The following is a 24,247-nucleotide window of genomic DNA, read 5'->3' on the forward strand; positions in this document are numbered from 1 at the left end:
TAGTCAGATGTGCAAGCCAGGGTGGACACAGTCCCTCCTGGCTGCTCCTTCAAAGATGACTGAATATCCTTCTTGGTGGGTGGGCAAATCGCTAAGTCACTTCATTTGAAAAGTTCTCTCTGGACTATTTTCATCAGAATCAGCTGGGTTCTTGCCTCATGTAAAGTTTCCTGGGGCTCCTCAGACTGAATCAGCAACTTGAAGTGGGAGTAGAACTCAGGAATTCCATTTTTAACAAACTCAGCTGGTGATTCTGAAGCAGGATCAGGTTTAAGAAGCACTGTGTTAGCTTTTGAAGAAGTAGCCACTGCAAAGGGTCTGACCATTCTAGACTGTTTTGAATGCCACCTTATCAAAATGCAAACTCTTTTATTATGGTCTTGTGTGCAAGAGACATTCCAAACCCAATCTTAAGCCACTTGTATGATTGCAGAGATAAGACAGGGACAGCTCTTGTGCATATGAGCCCATTTCTTAGCAATATCAAACAATTTAACAAATTGAAAGTCTAAAGGTTTTCTCTTCAACCATGACAGTGTCCCTGACATCAAAACTGCTGCATCAAAATCACTTCAATAAAACGTCGTGTACATCAAACTACTAGGGACTTGTGTTGTCCAGCTATTCAGACTCCAAGGGTGCAACTGGGATGGGCAAACCAGAACTGTCAGGTCTGAAGAAAGAGAATGCTTTGGGGACCCCAATATGTAAGCCTCTTGGCACAGGGCACCACCTAGGGTATTGCACTCTGGGACCTGTACTGACACAGGCAACACAGTCTATGTATAGGCCTGACTTGGGGTCAAATCTGCCCAGAATTAAAAGGCTATAATCATCTGTGAAATATAGTCATTTAAACTTTAAAATCCTTTTAAACCTGGCCCTTATGTTGTTTTGAAAAACACGAAGATAATAAATCTTTTAATCTAAACTGGAAAATGTTCTTATTCTTGGGAACATCAGGAAAGAAGATACAAAAGGATTTCATTGAAGCCATTTGCAACTACTGATTCAACTCTTTCTGAAAAGAATCTTTCTGGGATTTTACTAGTTGGATTATAGGTCAGGATCTACTGACTTTTCTGTTTCATGAGGCTGCCTCGAGAAGGTGAGTATCCCCTGAGCTGACACAAAAGATCAAAAGGTAAGGGTAGGGAGATGTGATTAGATATCTGGCTCCTGGCATTTGAACCTCTTTGAGTTTCTTTGTCTCTAGAGACTTGCTTGTTTTTGCAGCCTCTAAATTACAGGGTGAGTGTGCTTGAGGCTGGCCCGAATCACTATCACATGGTTGATTTTCCTGAAGGAAGTCGAATTGTGAAAATACTAGAAAGATCTCATTAAAGTATGGCTTCATCTGGAGTTCCCGTTGTGGTTCAGCAGAAACTAATCTGACTAGTATTCATGAGGTTGCAGGTTTGATTCCTGGCCTTGCTCAGTCAATGGGTTAAGGATCTGGCATTGCCATGAGCTGTGGTATAGGTCGCAGATGCAGCTCAGATCTGATGTTGCTGTGGCTGTGGTGTAGGCCGGCAGCTTCAGCTCCAATTCAGCCTCTAGCCTGGGAACCTCCATATGCTGCAGGTGTGGTCCTAAAATTAAAAAAAAAAAGACAAAAAAAATAAGCATGGCTTCATCTGCAACAGACTCTTACAGTAAGAACCATTTGTGTGGCTACAAAGGGTTTTGAAGTTCTTTGGTGATGGTGGGGAGGGGGATGGTTTGACTTTCTTGCAGCTGCTTCTGATCCTGCCAGTAATGTCACTGTGAATTTGGAAAGATGTCCCACATTATGCAGAGCAGCTTCTCTCATTAACATCTCAGAGGGAGGAAGTGAAAATGACGGAATTTATTTCCAGTGTGTGACCTTGTTCTGTCTCAGAATTACTTTTAGTTAAAGATTTAGGATTGAGCCACCACCAAAGTTGGTGTGCTGCCTAGCTGGCAACGGACTGCATGCTGAGGTGTCAGTGTGTGAGCACTTCACAAATGCCTGGGCCCATCAGTGGGCATTGCCACCTGGCAACTGACTGACTTGAAGCTTGCCATGAACTAGGAGGAGAAAGGAGTGCAATGGCAAATCTTTTTAAGGCAAGAAATGCTCCCTGGTGGTAGGATCTGTAAGTTGATCTTTGATTTTGTTCTGGACCTACATGGTTAAAAGGGTCATCTATTCTTTTTTTTAATTAAAAAATTTTTATTGAGATATAATTCACATACCATAAAATTCACCCTTCTAAAAAGTGCAATTCAGCAGTATCCAGTACATTCATAGATTTGTGCCACCATCACCATCATCCAGTTCCAAAACATTTTCATCATCTCATGAAAAAACCCTGTATCCATTAGCAGTCAATCTCCAATTTCACCTGTGGCAGGCCAGTGAAGGTATTTTTTGGGTGACTTGAGGGAGCCTTTGAGTGTCACTACTCAGACAAGAGATTAAACGGGGAGGGTAACCACTTATTTCATCTACATGTAGTTTGTTTCTCTGTTTTTTAACTCAAGTTCTGCCAACGAGAAGATGGTTCTTGGTCATTTCTCAGATTTTTCAGAGCTCTCCAAGTCTGAATTCCATTTGTTCCTTCAGCACAGTGCTCTCCTTGCTTGCTGTCCCTCAGCAAGCTAACTGCCCCTAAATGGATGCTATGCCAGTCCCACTCAGTCCCTAGTCAATGACAGGAGTTGAGTCCTGAGAACAATGTACGAAATATTAACCAATCACTGTAAAAAGAAACAGTAAAATCTCAAGGGAAATTTTCATGTCACATTGACATTTGTCAAGTCCAAATTACTCAAGGTACCAAGAAGCATTTGCCAGGCTCTTTTTCTCTTTCTTTCATTTTTAAGGGAAGGACAAAATAAATATCTGGAGAATAACATCATTTTGAACAATAACAGCATGAGGTTTTTATAAGGAATAAATCATTTTCAGTCATGCTTAATAGGTTTTCCAGTAGATTTTTGAAATTAGAAGATGAGAAGGGAGCAAGGGGATATTCATTTTTGAATTTGATATGGTGTCTCATGTTTTTACTTATATAATTATCCCTATAAGTTTTAGAAAACTGAAAAGTGACTCTGAGACCACAACCAAAGGAAAAATAGATAGAGTCATAACTGGTGAGAAATAGTGGAAGGACTTGGGGATGTTCAGAATGAAGAAGAGAAAGCTCAGGAAACTGTATCTGTCTTTGCACTTGTGAAAATTTGTCACGTAAATGATGGGAGTGGCTTTTGTGCTGCTTTAAATGTTAACATATGGTGGTACTAGGTGGATATTTCATGAAGGCAAATTTTGCTTCAATAAAAGGAAGAATTTTCTAAGAGAACACTCCAAAAATGCAATGGGCTATCTAGACAGATACATAAGTTTTCTGTTATTAAAGGGGATCAAACAAGGTAGAGATGATTAACCAGCAGGAATGCTGTGGGCACCATGGTGCACCAGATACCTCTATGGACTCTTACTGGAAGCTCACAAATCTGTGTTATCACTTTTGTGTTACTAAAATATATGTGTGTGTGTGTGTTTAAAATTTCAACACGAGAGGCAAATTGCTGGGGACACCTAGACCTAACTATCTCACATAGAAATCGATCTATTTTTTTTAAACCAGAATGTATTTTTGAGACTCCCTCAAGTTTAATTGCATGATCTTATAAGTTTCCCTTCTTTATTATCTTACTTCACTTTCCCACTGGAAGGAAGCACTGAGATGTATATGTGCAGATGAACAGGCAAAGGGGTATTATATACTTAAATAACAAGAAATAATATTGTTGGTCTTGGCACATTGCTAATAATAATGACACAACTGACTTTTCCTTATCTTCCCTATTCAGCCACTGGGGGATCAGCTAGAGGAAATGAATGTTTGGCCACCAATGAAAATGAAATTATTTTTGAGGTAAATGAAAGAAACTCAGTTGGGAACCATTTGGATCAGTAGAGCTGAGAGGAAAAATCTACAGTCTTCCAATCTTTGAAATGTCAAGGAGCACCTGGAGTTCAATGTGGTCCAAAACGGAACAAGAGGATGAAAGAGAAGGTAATCCAGAAGGGCATCCAGTAGGAGCAAATTTTATGTCCTCTCAAACTTTGGGGTGAGAACTACATATCTGGATCTTAAAACAAGTTAAACTGTATAAAACAGGTAAGAGGATGCTCAAATATTAACTTGAAGCCACTTTTATAGATAGAAAAGTAGAAAACAGAGTAGTTAATTTATATAATGAATAACCTGGCAGAGAGTGAAGATTTAGGATGTTCTCTATCCTTTCCTGTAATAACTTATTGACAATATTGCTCTTCCATTCACAGTTTTAAATGCAACCAATAACACATGACTATATATAGCCCTCATTTCCAAGGAAACAGACGACTCAACCAAATAAAATGACTAATATGCATGGGATGGGGGGGCAATTAAATTAACTGACTTTAACAACAACCAAAAACTAGTACAAAATAGTTTCTATCTACATACAGTAGAATTCAATGAACATTAGGGTTGTTAAATTAGCATAGCCACCTTATATCAACTTATTTCTCCCCAGGAAGTTTAAACCTAGAAAAGTTATGAAGCAAATAAGTAAATTCACTGATTATATGTGAAAGTTGCAGTGTGTACAGTATAGGCTACTGGTCAGGATAGATATTTTAAAAAATTGAATCTAATAAGAACTATATTAGTTTGTAAATAAGTATGACGGATAACGTTTGCTGTCAGACTGGGTTGAGATATTGACTGTAGTCAAATAGTTTGGAGTTACCTGTTATTTAGGTCAAAATGATCATAACTATTCAATCAGCTTATTTCTCTGATGGCCAATCATAGGAATCTTGAAGTAGAGAAGGGAGAACTATTTTTTTTCCTTGAACCTAATGCAGGGAGTTTTAACCATGAGTCTATGAAAGGGCTGCATTCACAGGGATAGGTTCCTGGGGGGTGGTGTGTCAGGAGAGGGGGAAAACAATATGACCCCTAAATTTTGTGTGAATGTGTTTTTTGTTTTGTTTTTTTTTTCCTGGGGAGAAGGCCCATGACATTCAATAGAGTCTCAAAAAGGTCTGAGAATTTAAAAAAGAATGTTAGGAAGAACTGCTCTAAAGGATGTCGGCTCAGAAGAGCCAGCTAAGGAGACTCAGGCCAAGTGAGAGCCTGGGTGTGTGAGCTCATAGTGTGTGCTCGCCTATGTGTGTGAAGAGTTGTCACGCTGACAGAAAACCATGTTGTGGAGCAAGAAGGAACAGAGGGATTGGAAAATATTTCACACTGTCAGAAATGAGTTTTTCTTTATACTAAGAAAATCACTTTGCAATTAGGGTCCAAATCATTCTATTTTATTTTTCAAACGACTTTGTGTTGAAGGTTATAAGGTACTTTGGACTCAAATGCAAATCTGTGAACTGTTAAGGATCCTTGACCAAGGGAGAATCTCCTCAAAGAATGACAATCGCTCCTTCTTAGGTAAATTTGCATTTAAATTACAAGGGAAAAGACTAAATTTAGCTGGGTTTTCTTTATAGTAACATTATTATTATTTTTTTGTTTTTATAGATAATCCTGTGTTTTTTTCCTCTGAGGCATTCCCTTCTTGAAGGCTAGCTATATAGACTTTACAGGGTTGGCTAGATAGGTTCAGCAAGACAAAGCCTTTGCCTATGCTAGAGCAATATCTGCATGCCTGGAAACATTCTGATGGTGAATAAATTGTTCAGCTCTCCACCCATGTTTGGCATCAGGTACACGTAGCATTTGAAAACAACATAGAATGTTGTATAAAATATTTCTAAATCCAGGCATACAATCATCTTGGCTTTCCTCACTGAATTTCCAGTAAGTGGGTACCTAAAGGGATATGCTGCTTGTAATGACAAATCCCCATGAGGTGTGACATCCTGAGGTACATGAACATTTGATTAGGGCAGGGTTCTATGAATTAGTACCTCTCTAGACTCTGTAGATGCACTTTATCTTTATAAAATCTTAATTTTACAGTCTATTTTTTTTATCAGTCAAGGGATTTAACAGCTTTCTTCTCTATGACAGCGTTTGCAATTATAATTAAGAAATGTATTAAAACTGGAGTGAATTAATGTGAAAAAATGGATAGGGTCTTGGGAGTAGAATATTTCCTTAGCTAGGTATGAAGGACTAACTCAGTCGGAGAAAAGGGAGGTAGATTCCAAAGCAAAGCTTAAGAATCAGAAAAAATTCGAGGAATGTCCTTATGCATTCAAATTTCCATGTTTGTGTGATCATACATGTTAACTGAAAATGACCCAAGACTTTTCATGTGCTTTGACTGGTCTTGACTGTGCTCCATGTATACAGGTTGTTTCGTCAGTGTCTCTCTTCTCCCAGTCACTATTTTTGGTCACTACTTTTCAGGTCACCAAGGTGATGCCTGAGGCAAAGCCTGTTTTATGGAATAGTTTATATTATTGGGTGGCATCAAAATCTTCTGGAACATATGGAAACTTTCAGCCTAATGTCTGGAAGGCATGTGTCACGGATAAAGCTGTCCTAACCAATTAGAAGAAAAGCTCTAGCACTTTATCCAGGGGAGGGGAAACAGTCTATCCCTACTGGGATGCAAGTGGACATCTTCCTTTTCTAGGACTCTAGGGGAAACTTTTTTTGTGTCTTATATCCTTAGAAAGTTGATTAAGTCATGGTCTACTTAATTGTTCTCTGTGTAACTTTAGAATATGAAATACCAAAAGGTATGAATTCCTTTCAAAAACTCTCAAAATACTTTGTGCTCTCAGGGAAAATTCCTAAAACAGAGTGAGAAAGTCTAAAGATGAATGCTTTAATCATTTTTACCAATGGATTGGAGTTTTTAAGGATAAAAAAACCTAATTCTTCTTTCCATATCATGCCACACAAACACAGATGGCCCTTTTACTTTTTATAAACTGACCACTTCAAAAGATTGGACCTGGAGAACTCAGAATATTTAGATTTTTGGATGTGACAATACCTCTACCTGTTAGAATGAATACTAAATGTTTTTGATCAGTCTTCATAGTGGTTAGAACAGGGGTTGAGTGACTTACCTGAGCACTCAGAAGTATTGAGATCCACATCAGTGACAGGCATGCACCCAGGGAAGGCCACACATAGAGGGATGTCAACACTTCCTGGTTCTCCAAAGCAGTGATCAAAGTTTCCTTCAAGGAGGAGTAGGCATGTTGACCTACGTCTTTATCCCTATTCTTGCATTTTAGCTGGGTACTACAATATGGGAAACTGCATTTTCTGCTCCTTCTGGCAATGCCTTGTCTCTTCATGTTATTCTTGCTTTTTCCTTATCCGCTAAGCAAACATAGAGATTAAGGGAGACTTACCTTAGTTCCAAAATACTAACGGAGTTTCCTGAGGGAAATATTCTCCTTACAAAATTGAAGTCACCAACATACACACTACCATCTGGGCCAGAAGCTAAGGCAACAGGAGCAAAGAGTTTGTTGTTGTGGGCTGGCCCATTGCAGTTGGTGCAGGCTACGCTCCGCTGGTGTCCATTACCCATTATGGTTGATATGACTGGAGGTTGCTGAGAAATGAACATATTTTCTCCATTCCCTTTATGTATGATTCCTGGATCCAAGAACAAAAAAAAAAAAAAAAAAAAAAAAAAAAAGAATTAAAACGATGTCCACATAATAGTGATATCTGAATTTCTCTCTTATTGTTCAGAGCACGAAGGAGCATTGGCCTGCCATAAAAGAACTTGAGAGTGAGGTACATCACCCTGGCTTTTGTTAAGCTGTAATGCTACAACAAATGGTAGCATAACACTTTGCCTCAGTTTGTCCATCTGTAAAATGTGATAATATACCTAGTCTCTTTAGTGTTGATTCTAAATGCCTCAGTAAAGCATTTGATGACTAACTTTTAATGATCTCCTGTTCACTTTGGGCTCTGTGAGTCATCTGTGGCTGATTTTTCATCTCCTGCTGACTTTCTTCTGATGCCTGGCACACATCTGTCTGACTTCAAAGCACCCTCTCTATGCAACGGGCTTCTGAAAAGGGAATATCAGTCAATTTTAATATTAACCTTAGCAAAACACAATCAGGAAGGTAATCTACTTCTGTGAAAAGAAAAGAATTCATACTGCTAGAATGCACTTCAACGATATAGGAAAGAGACTTGAATTTTCCACTCTTTTGGACCATATCTCACTATCATCAGTGCAGGAAATAGAGATACTGACTTACGAAAATGTTGGAAAATACTTTGAAGTCATTTTCTTTGGGCAATCTCATCCATTCTCATGGCTTTAACCCCCATCTCTCTATGTCGAAACACTCTCCTGCCCAGACTTCTCAGCTGACATGCAATTTCCCACTAGATTTCTTTACTTGGATGTCCCATGGGTACCTCAACCTCAATAATGAACTCATTATTTTTCTGCAACCCCTAGCAAATCCTGCTCCTCCTCCTGTGTTCCCTACTGATCTTAGGAGTCATATCGCCAACTCCTAAGGAAGTGTGTACTTCCTCGAGTTGGAAATGTGGCCATCACTGCGGCTCTTCTTTTCCTCATTCTCTAAACCCAAAGCCCCATTGAATCTATCTCCTAAAATATGCAGAACCAGTTTCATGGTCTCCAGTCCTACCACTATTGCTTTTTTTTTTTTTTTTTTTTTTTGTCTTTTTTTTTTTTTTTTTTTTGCTATTTCTTGGGCCGCTCCTGCGGCATATGGAGGTTCCCAGGCTAGGGGTCGAATCGGAGCTGTAGCCACCAGCCTACGCCAGAGCCACAGCAACGCGGGATCCGAGCCGCGTCTGCAACCTACACCACAGCTCATGGCAACGCCGGGTCGTTAACCCACTGAGCAAGGGCAGGGACTGAACCCTCAACCTCATGGTTCCTAGTCGGATTCGTTAACCACTGCGCCACGATGGGAACTCCCTACCACTATTGCTTTAGTTCACTTTTTCTTAACTTTTTGGTCTCTTGGTTTCTGTGCATATCCACCTCCAAACCACTGTCCACACTCCTGCCATAGATATTATTTCAACATGTGGCTTAAAACCTTTGAATAGTTCTGCATCCTCTATGGGATAAGGGACTATTCCTTATTATTAAGGCACACAGTCCTTCATGATTTGGCTCTTGCTTCCTTCTTCAGTCTCTCCTTTCATTTGTATCCTGAGTTTTAGCTACAGAAAACCATTTAAAAGTACTTTCCCATGCTTCCATTACTCTCCGCTTTTGTACTTTGCTAGTTCCTCTATCCTGAATGTCCTCCTCATATTGTTTGCTTGGGGAACTCTTACAAAACCTCCATAGCTCAGCTCAGTTCTTCCCTAATGCTCTGTTCAGGCAGAATTAGTCCCTCCCTCCTTTGTACATACAGTTTGTTTCCCATAGCTCTATTTTATCACTTGCCACACTGCATGATACAGTTTTCATTACTTCCTCATTAGAACATGAGCTCCTTGAAGGCAGCTCCTCTGTCTTACTCCTTTCTGCATTTTAGTGCCAATCACTGTAGCCAAGTCATTATAGGTGCTCAGTAAATAGGCTTTGAGTCTCTTGTAGTTTCCTTGCCCAGATCCCAATGATTTTGAAGACCTGCTGAGCCTGGGCAAGAAACCCAAGGAACAAGTACTGCTGTGCTAAATAGTTCAAGTCTGCCCAGAATGAGCCAGGGCAGGTAAAACATCCAAGTGGTGAGAAGGCATGCCAATGTGTCAGGCTGAAGTAACTGACAGCAAATGAATGAATGCAGTTATCCCATCCAGTCTTATTTTTCTTCCCATGACCCCTACTATCTAGCTCCTCAGACTGTTATTCTCCCTAAATATTTCCTGAAGTGTCTTCCTCAGTTTTCTTCCAACTTTTGGTCTCACAGCCCTACAGTAGAAACTACTGATCACTCTGAAATTGGAACATTGCTGGCAAAAATAAATAAGAGGCCAAAACAGGCCCTAAAACATGGCACCAAATATGTACTTAGAAGGAGCCTTCTAGGAAACAGAAATCCCATACTTATATTGCCTTTGGATTTCAAATCTAAAGTAATTTTACTTTCTCTCCCTAGGTGATTTCTGGCTATTTTTTCAACATATGATCTGCAGGAGCAGCTATGAGCTTCTGCCCCAACAAACTGGCTTTTTATTGCAGAATCATGAGATAGATATCTTGAGGCTCACTACTTTCTTATTAATTTTATTAATAACTTTATTAGGCAGTAAAGAAATTTCTAAGATTTAGAATAGTTAATTAAGTCAGATTAATAGGACAGAATTTCATTTCCCCCCAAACACTTAACTGCAGTGTGATCAATATCACAATTTAAATGAATTGGGAGAAAGTGAATGAGAACTGGCATGATAGTTGCACAACATCATTGAAAAGAAATCTCCTGATGATCACTAACTGAATATCCTACCAACGAGACTATATGCTCTCTAATAAATGAGAAAACCAACTGTTTAACATGTCAGTATTTCAGCAACACACTACAGGGTATATCATTCAAAAATATTTCCAATTATTGGCTTGGAAATACCAGATTTGCTATTAACATCTATTTTCACAGATAGATCTCCATTTTTTTATATCAATATCACGGTATAGTTAACAATTACCTTCAAAATGACATGTTATTACCAGGCTCCTGGCAATTTAAAAACTAAAGATGGCTATTCTAAACCATTCTTCTAAGCCTGCAATTCTAAAACTCCCCTTTTCTATTAGAAAGCCCAGCACTCCATCAAAGAAGAAGAATGATTAAAGGAAATAAAACATAAGGCAATGTACTTTCTGATTACATCTCAACAATTGATGTCTTGCTCTCATGCAAGGTACTAAAGTGCCCGTGTACTGAAATTACCATTCCTGTTTAAAGCTGAAGCAATCAAAACAAAAATGGGCAAACCCCTTTTGTATTGCCCTGGAAAAATAGATCATTTTGAAGGGTGTTTTTGTTGTTTCAAGAATCTGTTTAACCTTCCATTACATAGAACCGGGGCATACCATCTAGCAACAATGATTTAACACCAATTCTTCTGCAAAAGGTTGCTTAGAAAATATTTTGTTTATGTTCCTGGAAATCTTGATCAATTACTGCTGCCTCCCTTCCAGTTTATTGTGCCACACACGCTCATTTCGAAAACAGAATCAAATGATCCTGAAACTACACACATTATTTATACAAAGGCCAACTTCCTGCTAAGGATTGGGTGTCTTGTTTACAGTCAACAAAGAAACCCCACCGACTGGCGCCGACTGTACATTTTCTCCCCCAAATTTTCCTTTTCTCTGCCAAAAAGCTAAGTCTGTTGTGTACTAAGTTAAGCATTCTTTTAAAACATACTACTCATATCCTCCTGCTACCTTAATCAGAACTTCTTTTGAAGCTTATAAATAAGTTTGAAATAAAAATTCCCTTGGAAACCAGTGGGTGGTGCTTTATGCTGATTTCAAAGAAGAAACCATTTTTCAGGCTTATGAACAACACGGGACACAATACATATTTCTCTTAGGACTTGATTAAGAGGATATAAACACAAACTCGGAGATATGCCAGTGTGATCAATGGAAATTTACTTCCCCTCCCAGTAAAACCATTTGCCGACAAACAACTGGCGTACCTTGGAGGCTAAGTCAAAGGAAATTCCTCATCCATTTCAGACAGATGACAGTACCCAACTGGAACCCTGGATTGTCCTTCCTAATAGTTTTAAACACTCAACTGGCAGGACACACTAGGGGATATGATTGATATAGACTATAACAAATAGCTTAGCTCTTTAACAGATAATTTCATGTATATATTTTCATTTCTCCTAATTTTAAATAACTGATTTATCTTTTTTTTTTTTGCCACAGCTGCAGCTTGTGGAAGGGAAGTTCCTGGGCCAGGGATTGAACCCTTGCCACATCAGTGACCAGAACCAATGCAGTGACAATGCCGGATCCTCAACCTGCCATGCCACAAGAGAACTACAAGAACTGATTTATCCTAAAATGAATAAATATGTACTCTCTGTAATCACTAAGGTGTATTTTGAAGGAATAATACTGAAAAACACATGTTCCTTTTTTTTTTTTTTTTAAATCTGGGTGAAAAGTAGGAACCATCTCTATATATCAGGCACAATATTTGGAAACAATGCTCCACAACCAATGGTTAATTGTCAGGTAAATATAATTGCTGCAACAGAAATGACAAATGGTCTGAAAACACCGCCTAGTAGAAACTACCCGCTGCATAATGATTTTGGAGCCAAAGAAAAACTGAAGAATTGAATGGCAGCAGACATCAAATCAAATTACAGGTGTCTTTTTAACCAGCGAGAGGAAATTGGGGGAAGATAGATTCTTGTTTCTAATCTGCTATCTGTCTCAGATCAAAAAGTCCGAGTGCCTAAAGACTTAGACTCTTGCCTTAATCAGTCAGGAAAGACTGTCTGACCCAAGGGGGAAAGACCATTGCTTTCTAATTGGTTCCTTCAAAGCTGCTCCTTCACCCTTATCATTCCTGCTTCTAAAACTGCCCTTGTGGGTGGGATTTAGGCTCTGAAAATGTCCCAAGAGAGGTGTTCGTGACCAAGGGCAGGCAGAAAGGCCATGGCAGAGCTGGCGTCAGATCTGTTTCCTGGCAAGTGTGACCCGTTTTTGGTTAGAAATATAATGTGCCTACAAATGAGATGACAAAATGAACAAATCTTCCTTTAAAAAAATCTATCTCAAGTTAAGATTTCTTTCTCAAAATAAAATTCTCAAAAAGAGACAGAAAGTAGATTGAGTGAGGTTGGGGTGAGCACCAGGGATCTCTGGGGGTGATAAAAATATTCTAAAACTATGTAGCGGTGACGCTTGCACAACTCTACAATTTACTAAAAATCACTGAACTATACACTTAAAATGGGTGAGTTTTATGGTGTATAAATTATTCTTCAATAAAGCTGTTAAAAAGGCTTCTCAGAAAAAAAAAACTTGGTACCTATTATCCAAAGAAAGAATTACTGGCAAAATTAGGACTGGAAAGAAGACATTTGTGGAAATCGGGGAGCCCCCAAAGCCAACTTTCCGAATGGCTCCCCTCTGTTCTGAATTTTTAGGTGTGGATAAGGCAAATGGTAAGAGAATATAGGACTGGGAGCACACAGCTGGGGGCTGGCTCAATTGAGGTCATTTCCACTTTGTGTTTAATGTCAATGACAGGCATTTGAAAGAGACAATCCATACAAGCCAATAAAAGAGAGTGGAAAAGAAACGACTGCTTAAAATGTCAAACTCTTTCAAATCAAAACAAAAAAACCCTAATAATTTAATAAGTGGCATCTGCCCTTTAGTTTTTGTACTTTAAAAACTGTGATTCTCCTTTTGACAACAGAAAAAAAGTTGACATTTTATATCTGGGCCTGAATCTTCCCTCTTAAAAAAACAAACAGTTGGAAGTAGAATTTAGAATCTTCCTTGAAAGAGGGGAAGGAGGGATACTGGAGGCACGGAGCAATGGACTTCTTCACCTTCAGGGTTCCACATTGGGACTATATAGTAGGTGGCCTCATTCTGTGATTGAAGCAAACCTGGTTCACTTTGCCCATCAAAATTTCCCAGCCCGTGTGGCTGCTTGGCTTGGCTTGGCTGATTCAACTATGGTGTAAATGAATAAGACCACAGGTGTGCTTATAAAATGGATCTCTTAGCCTTGGTCAGTTCATGGCCTTACAAGATAACCCGGCCTTAGCCAGCTGTTTCACAAAGGTGAAATGGATACAAGGACAGCTGGACGGAAGGGTGTAGCTGGCTCCATACGTTCACACGCCTAGGTCTGGAGAAATAACTCAAAGTAAACATTCTACTAAATGTAGGTCAGAACCTGCCTCTTTAGATGAAAAGGAATATGATTTCACAGTGAAACTTGCAGTGGGTGTTCAAAGGACGCCGGATGTAAACACCAATGATGGGTTTCCTAGCAAAAGGAAGTGAAGGGACTTAGATGAAGTATTTATAACCAAGGTAGCAAAATCAGTGTCTGAGAGAAGCATGGGCTCAAGGGCCACCTGTAGTCTCTTCTCCTGATTTATTTAACATTTAAATTATAAACTATGAGAGAGTGACAGCAGGAAAAGTGGTCTAAAGAAGGCAAAGATTGAAGATGAGAGTATCCTGATTCTCACTGCTTTTCCCTTTTTTCCTAAGTCCAGGACTTAGGAGGCTTAAAACTAAGTGAAGTCCAGAGCGGCACTCTTTGCCCAGATTCTTTCTTTACTGTGCATATGGACATTTATGTGGATATACAACTGGCATAGAGAAGGAGCACCGGACTCTAGCCACTTACTGTGAGTGATAGGGGAAAGTCAAGTGACTTGCAGTCTCAGCTTTCTGATCTTTTAAATGGGGTTAAGGCCACACTGTAAGTTTGTTCTGTTTAAAATGTGACAGAGTTCACTAAAGCCCTTTGAAAACTGTATCACATAGATGATTCATTAATTCTAAGATGCACATTTGGCTTCCCATTTTCACATCTCTGGAATAAGCATGTATCTTACAATCAATGTGTGTCATAGTTTAATTGGTAGTATTCTCTGTAAAATAATGGTGTAGTTATAATTGATGGTGTCTTAGATCATATGAAATATGGCAATCACTATTTCAATTTTTAGAAGTTGGTTACAGTGTCAAATAAGCTGGTTAATCATTTGGGATAAAGCAATAATGATAGATGATTCTTAAAAAATAATTTCATATAACTTTGAAGAGGTCTTCCTCTACTAGCACTGATCTGAAATCAGATCCTGCTTTTGAAAATAAATATAATGTCATCTCTGGGTGGTGACTTATAAGTAATTTTTCTTGCATTTTTCCAAATTTTCTGCAATGAACATATATTACATATATATATGTATTAGCATTAGGAAAACATTATTAACAAATACTTAAAAATGTGCTTACCACTTTGAGGATTCAAAATATGATGCTTGTTCAACGACCAGCCTCCTAGGTTAGAAGCATCCATTTCAAAACCTTGTAAGATAACTGTCCTTTTCTCCCAGAGAATAAAATCAGGGCACATTTCATATTCATATCCCACAGACACTGCAAACAAAGAGTTAATAACACATTAGACCATTTTAAGAGATTTGCTTTATTTTTGCACCGGTAGGTAGTTCTGTGGATAATGCATTTGCTATTAAATTCTGATTTGGGTTGAGATTTGCCTGCAAATGCCTTCTGCCTAGCATAGCACTGGGCATCCAAAAGTGACAGGTCAGTGAGCGACGGATACATACATGAGTAAGTGAATTGCTGAGGCTGCCGTGAGGTATGCACCATGTGTTTATGGACAGCAAGCTTTAGTATGGGCCTTTGGATAGGAGGCTGTGTTGTAAAACTGAAGAAATAAGCTCTCTGAAGGTTTAAGCTGTGGCGATACAATTTCTTTCTTTACCTTTGTGGACAAGTGCAGGGAGGATTGGTTTCTGGTCTCACTGGAGATCAGCATGGAGTTAGGAAGCTGGTTTTGGAGTACTGGGTCACAACAATTGACTACACACGACACTAATAAAAATCGATTCGCACAATTTCTTTTTTCTCCCATGCCTTTAGTTTGCTGAGAAATCTAAGTTTGCTTAGAGTGCTACAAGCACTGCACTGTGAGTGTAAATTCCACGTTGTGCACATTAAATTCTGGTTCCTGTATACAGCTAACCAATGGGACATCACCCAACATCTTGGCTTTGACTCTTATGAAGCACAGATGTTGTGCATTAAACCAGGCACCCTGGTATGCTGTGGAAATGGGAAGTGCAGAGTGTGGTAGCTTGGGTGCCTCCACTCTACTGAAAGATGGAGAACTCAACTATACCAAATCCAGCCATTTTCTCAGTTGGTAAACCCGCTTAACTGTTGGAATGCCAGAGTTCTGATTCTTGAATTTAAAATACTTTGTGTCCTCGAAATGTTCTAAGCCTGAGAGTATTGGCTCAATACACTGCATGCCCCGTAGCTGCTTTCCCCCTTTCTGGCAGCTTAAGATATCCCAAGCCGGTCGTCTGCCATTGCTGTCGAGTACCTGCCTCTGCCTGACTCTTCAGATGCCCCTGGAGAACTCATTTCTTCTTTTGTCATCTGGTTATGAAAACTGGTAGTGAAAATGTGTGCTTAAACAATACCAGCATAGTAGGTCCTAAGAGGAAGAATTCAAGCAGACTAGTTTTGGATTTTGGTATTAGATGAGGGGAAAAGATGGTAATTTTAGTTCAACTGATTTACATGTGCTTGTGTGTGTGTGCGAGCACATGCACAGATAAGCCAAAAGCCTTTGTGATTATGAATATACAACTCGCTAACTCTGGGGGTCATCTGTGGCCAATTTTAAACCACAGGCTGACTTCTCTTTGTCCTCTGCTTCATCAGAGCTTTAATAGGGATCAGGGCTATCTTCACAGGTGTGTGACCCATGCTTAGAAGGGCCCCATGCTTGGTTTAACGCTCTGCTGTCACTGTCTTGAAATCCTTAATACATTTTTAACAAGAGGCTGGGTATTTTCATTTAACACTGGGCCCTGCAAATTATGTAGCTGGTCCTGATGGGGATGCCCTTCTACCCTGCCATCAGCTGGTGAAGACTCATGGAATGCAAACTCATTTTAGTGTTAGCCCTCACCAAGCATTATTAGCAAGGGAGATCAATGGGGAGCGGAAAGACTAATCATAAAATGGAAATGATTTCTAAGGGGAAATTAGTTTGGGATCATCTGTGTCAATGCTGTTCTCTATTAAGATGGATAGAAACACAGAATTTCAGTGATGAAAAGCATCTCAAAGGTAATCTAGTTCAGGTTACACGTGTGGCACAAATCATTGCTGTCTACAATCTCCTTGATATCTTAACATGGCCCTGACTCTTGCTAAAACAACTCTGGTATAGTGGAAAGAGTTGTTTTAGACCTAGAGTCAGAAAAGACTTCAGTTCTTGGATCTGCCATTAACTAACTGTGTGGTCGCAGGTAAATTATTCTCCATCTCTGGGAGTCATGTTCTTCATAAGTAATAAAGGAGCAGAGCAGGGAGAAAAAGGACTAGAATTAGTGATTCTTAGACCTTTTTGAGTCAGGGAACCTTTTGCTATGAATTTGACAAAAGTTATGGGTCTTCCTCTTAGAAAAATGCATATGCCCACAAAATTCTATATTTAATTCTAGGGGGGTTCACTGACCTCCTGAAGTCTAAATATGGATCTCAGATCAAAGACTGCTGTATTAGATAATTCTTAGAGTCCTCCTTTAGCATCTTCACTCTATGATTCTAAAATGTATTCTTTCAAGACTGTATTTGATCAGTTCAAGTTGGAGAATCAAACCCAAAAGCCAAAGATTTGGGTTTTCATGTTGGAAAAATCAGGTGGTGAGAAAGCACACGTAGGGCCACAATGGTGTGTAGAATAACATGGCTTCTGCTTCTCTTGCCAACTTTTAAAAGACTTGATTAATAAATAATCACAATGATAATGATTACAAGTTCCCTTAAAGTCATCATCTCCTTCCCTACCATTGTCAGGATCTGCTTTTTGTATGTTTTAAGCCTGGTGTGCTCCCCTAGAATCTCTTCCTCGGAAGGTGATTGTGCAGTTTTGCAAATAAGTATTGGGCCCTGGTGACCTCTGATGGTGGTTTTGAGCCTGCTTTCTCCCTCTCAGTAACAGTTAAAGATCCTCCCAACTCTGTGGCAGGAAATGCTTATATAAAGTATCAATTAAAGAGTTCTCAATGCAATGGTAATGAGATATCCTCTTTACCTCCTCATATCTGAATTGCTCTCTAGCCCACAACAAAAAAGTACACTGGCTGCAAACCCCAGAATTATATTACTTTTCCCCTTAGTCATAGCAAATAGCAACAAGGCAGCCACTTAATAAGCTCCCTCTAATTTTTATTAGATTTACTTTCTCCTGAGAAAGCTCCGTGAGCTAATAAAGTTATAATTTATACTTAAGACTTGTCCAAAATTCCAACTGACTTTAATGAGAATGGCTGTGTGTCAGAGTGTTTCTGTATGTGGCTCCTTGTTTCAGAGTAGCAAGGCAAGGTTTCTTTCTGACAGCAGCCCACTTTAACAAAATCCTGGAACTTGTGATCGGTTTATAAGAAGGCAGACGTTTCACCCCACGGGGTTGAGCTGCTCTCCAAATGCACAAGGAACTGGCTAATACAGTAGCAACCAATTCTTGATTTCCTCTCATGGAAGCAGGCTGTAATGCACTGAACGCCTACTCTTTTTCATATAATTACACATGGGGAAAACAGGGCTGCTCAGGGGCTGGCACTGAAAATGCTGAGCCCTGACATTACCCTCTGCCTGGTACTGTGACAGCCGAGTCTTGGTTAAATAAACAGAGTGGACCTACTACCATTTCCCAGGTGGCCTGTTGCCTATCACATCTGATCACTGGCACAGCATGGTTTAGACCACGGATTCAGCCTCTGGCACTCTGGAGTGTGGTCTTGGAGGAATAGCATCATCATAGGAAGAAAAAAATAATTCTTCCTCAACATTCCAGAGGAGCTATAGAAGACAGACGAGTCTGGCAGTGAGTAGAGATCAGTGGAGAAGGAGGGGGTGTTGGACCATACCTCCCAGTGGCTTGTGTAGTGGTCCCATGCTGGTGTGTCTATATTGGGAAGGCAGGCGAGAAAGAGCCAGCGGTATGGTAGAATACTTTCTCTGAACCATGTGACTGCCTCTCTTGTGACACCCTTAATTCCATCTGGATTTCTGTCTTTCTGTCTCTCCCTCACCTCCACGCAGAGGTATTAACCAAGAGCCCCAGTTGTCAAGGTAGACTTGCTACTTTTCTAGAGAACTCTGTCCTCTGGTCACAGGATTTGCACCTCTGACTTCACTGTTAGTCATCTTGCAAATATTACTCTGGTTTGTAAAGAAGACTTTATTATGCCAACTTATAAAGAAAGACTACAGCTTGCTCCTACAAAGCCACTTGACATTCGAAAAATAGTAACTGAATCTCATCTTACTTATCAAAGCAGCAGCATTAGTATGATGTGGGGACTGCAAGAAGGCTGAGGGCCGCAGTGCCCCTCACACCCAATTCAGTTTCTGACATTCATCTCTAAGGGCTGAGAGAAGAGACTGCCATTAAATAACCAAGGTAAAGACTCCATGCAATGAAGCTAATGGGCTAAATATGACAAGATTAAACAGATGACTTTCAACAGCTTCAGGCTAAGATTTCAGAATTCATAATGGTTGCATTTATGAAGGCAATATATAATTAAAAATAGTCTCATGGTCAGTGTGAGAAATTTGCTTTACCTTCATGAACTCAAGGAGCACCTAAAAATAATGTCATCACATTTAGAAGGTAACTAACAAGATCAAAAGCATCTTATCCAGAAGAAATCATTAAATAGAACAAGAAATATTTCCCATTCTTTAAAATAGTAGATTGATGTAAAACAATGAAAGACGAGAGGACTAATGAACCAAATGAAGGCCATGGCCACAATAGACCAAGACTATACAGATAAAATGCTATCTACTGACAATAGGCACCTGCTCACAGAACAACTTCTACTTTTTCCTATTTTCTAGTGATTTTTCCTAGGATAGGATGACCCCAGAGGCTCCTCAATTTGACACATTGCCCAGTTGCCTGAAATGCTTTGTTTATCTACCTATTATTCCTGGCTAAGAGTGTCAGAATCAGGTGATCAATTTTTATCAGGTGCCTTTTCAGCACTTACATAGATATTCACACAGTTTTCTTTTTAACCTATTGAGGTGGTAAATTATAGCAATAGATTTCCTAATGTCAAACCATTCTTTGACAGTACTCTACAGTACTTGGTTGTGGTGTATTATCTTTTTAATGAATCGCTGGATTTGATTTGGTAAGATTTTACTTAGGATCTGTACCTTACCACCTTACAAACATAACCTTACCACTTTAAACATGATAGTGTTAAATGTGACATAGCTGGATGAAGAAAAAGTACAGGTAGGAAAAGTGAAAAGCATCCATGAGTAAGGTAGCCACACAACACTTTTGCCAAGAGGTCCTGTATCCTGTAACATTATGAAATTTTTTTTTTTTTCTGGCTGCTTTGTCTGAGCCTAGCTGCATAAAATTGACCTGGAACCCAGAAGATCTGTGTGCCACAGAAGGCAGGATGATGTCATGGATTACATGCACATTTTCCAGTGCCTTTGTGGACCTGGGCACTGACCTTTTGTCCCTTGGCAAGCCCACCATCCCTCTACACAGGCCAGGCAAGCCTTAGCCTCTGCCTTATTCATTTGTTTGTTCAGTCATTCAACAAATATGTGGTATTTAATGAGTACCTCCTGTTATCAGGCACTGGGATATGAGAATGAACAAGACAGAAAAAGATAGCACTGGCCCCACTGGAGCTCACATTCTAGTGAGAGGAACAAATATGAAACAAAAAAACACACACATACAACACACACAAATTGTGATAAATGCTATGATGGGAAAGTACAGGGTATTAGGGACAGTGTAACAAGGTGATTTAAGTTGGAATGAGAAGGCAAGGAAAAGCCTCTTCACGCAGAAGGGGTTTATCTCATGAAGTACAGAGAGAACGTTCTAGGCAGAGAGAGTGCCATGTGTGCTGGGCTTTGAGGCTTCGTATCTATGGGAGATTGAAAGAAGGTCAGGGTGGCTAAAGAGTCAGTGTCTCTCTTAGGGCATCAAAAGCAAGTGAAGAACAACCCCTTCCCCTTCCCCAATCCCCTCCCTGCTCTCACCTGGTACAAAAGAAAACAAAAGATTACTATCTTCTAGCAGTATTTAGACATTTTTCTTTGGGGGGCAGGTTGAGGATATAGATTCACCTTGAAATGGACTGGTTATCCTTTGAAACAATGTGATCGATTAAAGGGGATGCAATACTCTAATGGAAAGAAGGGTGCTGGTTATTTAATGACTCAGCAAACCTTCACTGAGCAGCTCTATGTGCCAGGCAGGTGATTTGCTAAGCACTGCAGATACAGTGGATATTACACAGGGCAGGATAATTTGTCATGTCAGATATGCCATACCCTGAAGGGTTACCTACCTTTTGGAACCTTCATCCATGGCCTCCTAAAAATAATATTGCCTTATAGTTGCATAACACCTAACAGTTAAATACATTTTTGCATATATTGCCTAATCTGAAGACTTATAAAAACCTACGAGAAAGACATTTACTCCCATTTGATAAGATAATAGACTCAGAAAGGTGAAGCCACTAGTCCAAGGCCATCAGACTAATAGTAAATGGCAGAACCAGAGCTCAAACCCAGTGACTTCTTAGCAAGTGCTTTTTTCCCTTTATGCTAGATCACAGCTATTAAGGGACAGACACATGACTCAGAAGTGCTTTAAATAAATAACCTATTATATGCTCTGAATTTAAGAGATAAGGATTGGAAGCTAGGAATAAGCTTGTGGAAGCACCATGTATCTTGGTTGGCCAAAAACAGCATCCAGTTATGCTATTGTTAACAACATCCCCTTTCACTCTCAAGAGTATCTTGGTTTGAATGATAAATTATATGGTCATCTAATCTTGAAGAGATACTGCCATGATGCCCTGAGATGGGTGGGTAGAAGGGACTGAGAGGCAAAAACAGCCATAAATGCTGACTTGGAAAAGAAATAATATGGTTTGGTAAATTGTTTAATTTTTCTGTCTCTTGACTATATTATCTTAGCAATGGCTTTCAAATTCTTATGCCTGAAAAGTCCTTTAATTGTGATCCGACATATCTGTGGAGATACACACACACACACACACACACACACACACACACACGTATAAGTGAAAAAATTTTTTTTCCAAAACAAAAATCTCTTAATAGTTTTACGTTCTGATGTTTTCTACTATATTTTGTTCTGTTCTGTTCTATTCTATTCCTATTCACTTAGGTTCATTCCATTTTATTCCATTAACAAAAATACTGATTGACTCACCAAATGGATTTCACAATCTACTACCGGGTGTGATCAGCAGTTTGAAATGGGCACAGACCACCTGCTTACCAGACTATCAATCAAGGGTCATTTAAAAACCCTGGTAAGCTCTAGGTATTCTTTGGAGGTCTTATCTCACATTTTATCAGAAATATTAAAATGGATACAATCACAACCTATATCCAACATTAAACATATTTCACATGTAAGTGTGAAAATTGAGCTGGAGTTGACAAGCTGACATAATGCTCCATTTCACAGGCATTTATTTAAACAATTTATCAGTGTTGACTTTCTGGTTCTTTTTTGCACATTTTGGTGCCAATAAATTTATTTTTCAGGTTGCAAATATTTTTGTAGGTCCTTAAAAAACTCACATCCTTAGTGCTGTGCCTATAAATCTGAATGGATAAAACAGCCCTGCTCTCAGTTAATGATTACGGATTCACGAGTGGAGAGAAATGATGAAACATTGTTATCTCTGCTGGCTTCTTTGACAGAAAGCCACTGGGGCGTTGAATTAGGTACTCGGTAAGGTGGGTTGGTCCCCTTAGTGAAGAAAGGCAGCAGTGAAAGTCATACGGGAACTAAGGACTGGGAGACTCCAGTGTGAATCCCTGTTCTGGAAAGGCCTTTCTGCAAGTCACCTGCTCTTTCTGAACCTCAGTTTCCCGCTCTGTAAAACAAAAACTAATATTCATCATGCCATGCCTACCAGGCAGGAATTAAAGGATTAAAATGAGAGAAAATGTATGTGAAAGTACTTTGCAAATTGTAAAGCACTACCCATTTATTATTAAAATATTCACTGGATGCTATTTTTGTGGCTGCCCAGCCTGCTTAGGTTTTACTGAAGGGAGATTTATGAACACTAAAGCATCGTTCTCAGGGATGTTTTGTGTGCACAAAGCAACTGTAGCTTAGCACCTATTACCATTAATGTTCCCCTGTTTCTCTCTAACACAATTTAGACAGACTCCTCTGCATCATGAACCTTTAGGAAGTCTAGTTCTCCCTGAAACACCACTCTTTCTTGCCAAACTACTGTACTAAATAATTATGCAATTGTTGTTGCCAATAACCTTGAAGAAAAATAGAATTGTTTATAGCAGTGCTACTAAAGGTGGATGGCTGATTTCCTGAACTTCCAGGACTCCAAACCGCTACAATTTAATTTAATTAAAATGAAGACCAGGCCGAATGCATTATTACATATTGATAATGTATGCGGACACAGGCGGACATAGGGAATTATTTTGACAAAATTCATATAATGGATGCAGATCAGAGCCCCTGAACGAGCCAGTTTGTCAAATTAAATAAGCCATTCCTAGAGTTTTAACAGCATTGTGAACTTAAAAGTAATGATTTTTTTACATTGTTTTGCAAGCAACAGAGTTGAGAAAGAAACTATATAATATACAACGATTTCCAGACATCATACCCTATTTAGAGCCAGGGAATAAAGTACTAAGGCCAAATTATTTCAAATGCTCACATGGAGTTTTTAGCAGGGGAGTCTTTTTTATGTATCAGACAACTAAATCTTTAAGCCAGATGAACTAGGAATTGTGGTTTTTGTACTGCAACCTTGGGGGTGATTTTACTCTTCTTCCACTTGATCAATATTGTGCTTGGATTAATCAATCTTATCAGTTGCCATTGATACTTCTCCTAGGAATTAGTTCACACAACCTACAGGGGTAATTTATTCACTCTGGTATTATCCCCCCACTTGCAAAATCTGTTTCATTATAAAAAGTGGTGGGATACCCTAGGATCTCAAGCACTGCTTTTCTCATTTTGTCTGTCTCTCAACAATCTATTCTTCTTTTGTGACACTCTAGCCCTTAGAGATCACACCAATTTCCCACAGCTGAGCCATGTGGGAAACAAGAGTCCCACAATTCAAACTAAGTGGGCATTTTCAACTTAGGTATTCACCGTTATTTCAAATTCAGCTTGTTTAAATTTGACCTCTTTCTCCATCACCCAGAAACGAGTGGGACAGAGGTTCATATTTATTTAACTGGCATGGGAACGAAGAAGAGACTACCTACATTCCTTGGTCCTTGGCTCCCTTATTCTATCCTCAAAGCCAGCAATATTGTATCTTACTATGCCTTTCTTCTATAGTTCTAGTTATATTTTCCTTTTCCACTTTTGCTGTTTTTTTGGCTGTGCCCACAGCATGTGAAGGTTTCCTAGTCAGGGATTGAACCCATGCCATAGCAGTGACCACGCTGGATCCTTAACCTGCTAGGC

At 39.4% G+C, this 24,247-nt stretch overlaps 1 protein-coding gene across 11 annotated transcripts in view; it reads right to left on the reverse strand.

Annotated features, from left to right (window-relative positions):
* TENM1 (teneurin transmembrane protein 1) overlaps positions 1–24,247 on the reverse strand; it is a 908,801-nt gene that overhangs the window by 102,360 nt on the left and 782,194 nt on the right. For all 11 annotated transcript variants that reach the window (XM_021080671.2, XM_085007213.1, XM_003135358.6 and 8 more), the window contains 2 exons: positions 14,935–15,078; positions 7,361–7,610 (listed from right to left, as the gene is read on the reverse strand). In XM_021080671.2, the coding sequence (XP_020936330.1) occupies positions 7,361–7,610; positions 14,935–15,078 (394 nt within the window). The remainder of the gene's footprint in view (positions 1–7,360; positions 7,611–14,934; positions 15,079–24,247) is intronic.

This window comes from Sus scrofa, chromosome X, assembly GCF_054392235.1.
Source record: "Sus scrofa isolate SSC_HxYL_T2T_F1_AM1 chromosome X, Sscrofa_HxYL_maternal_Yorkshire_Landrace_v2.0, whole genome shotgun sequence".
Lineage (NCBI taxonomy): Eukaryota > Metazoa > Chordata > Mammalia > Artiodactyla > Suidae > Sus > Sus scrofa.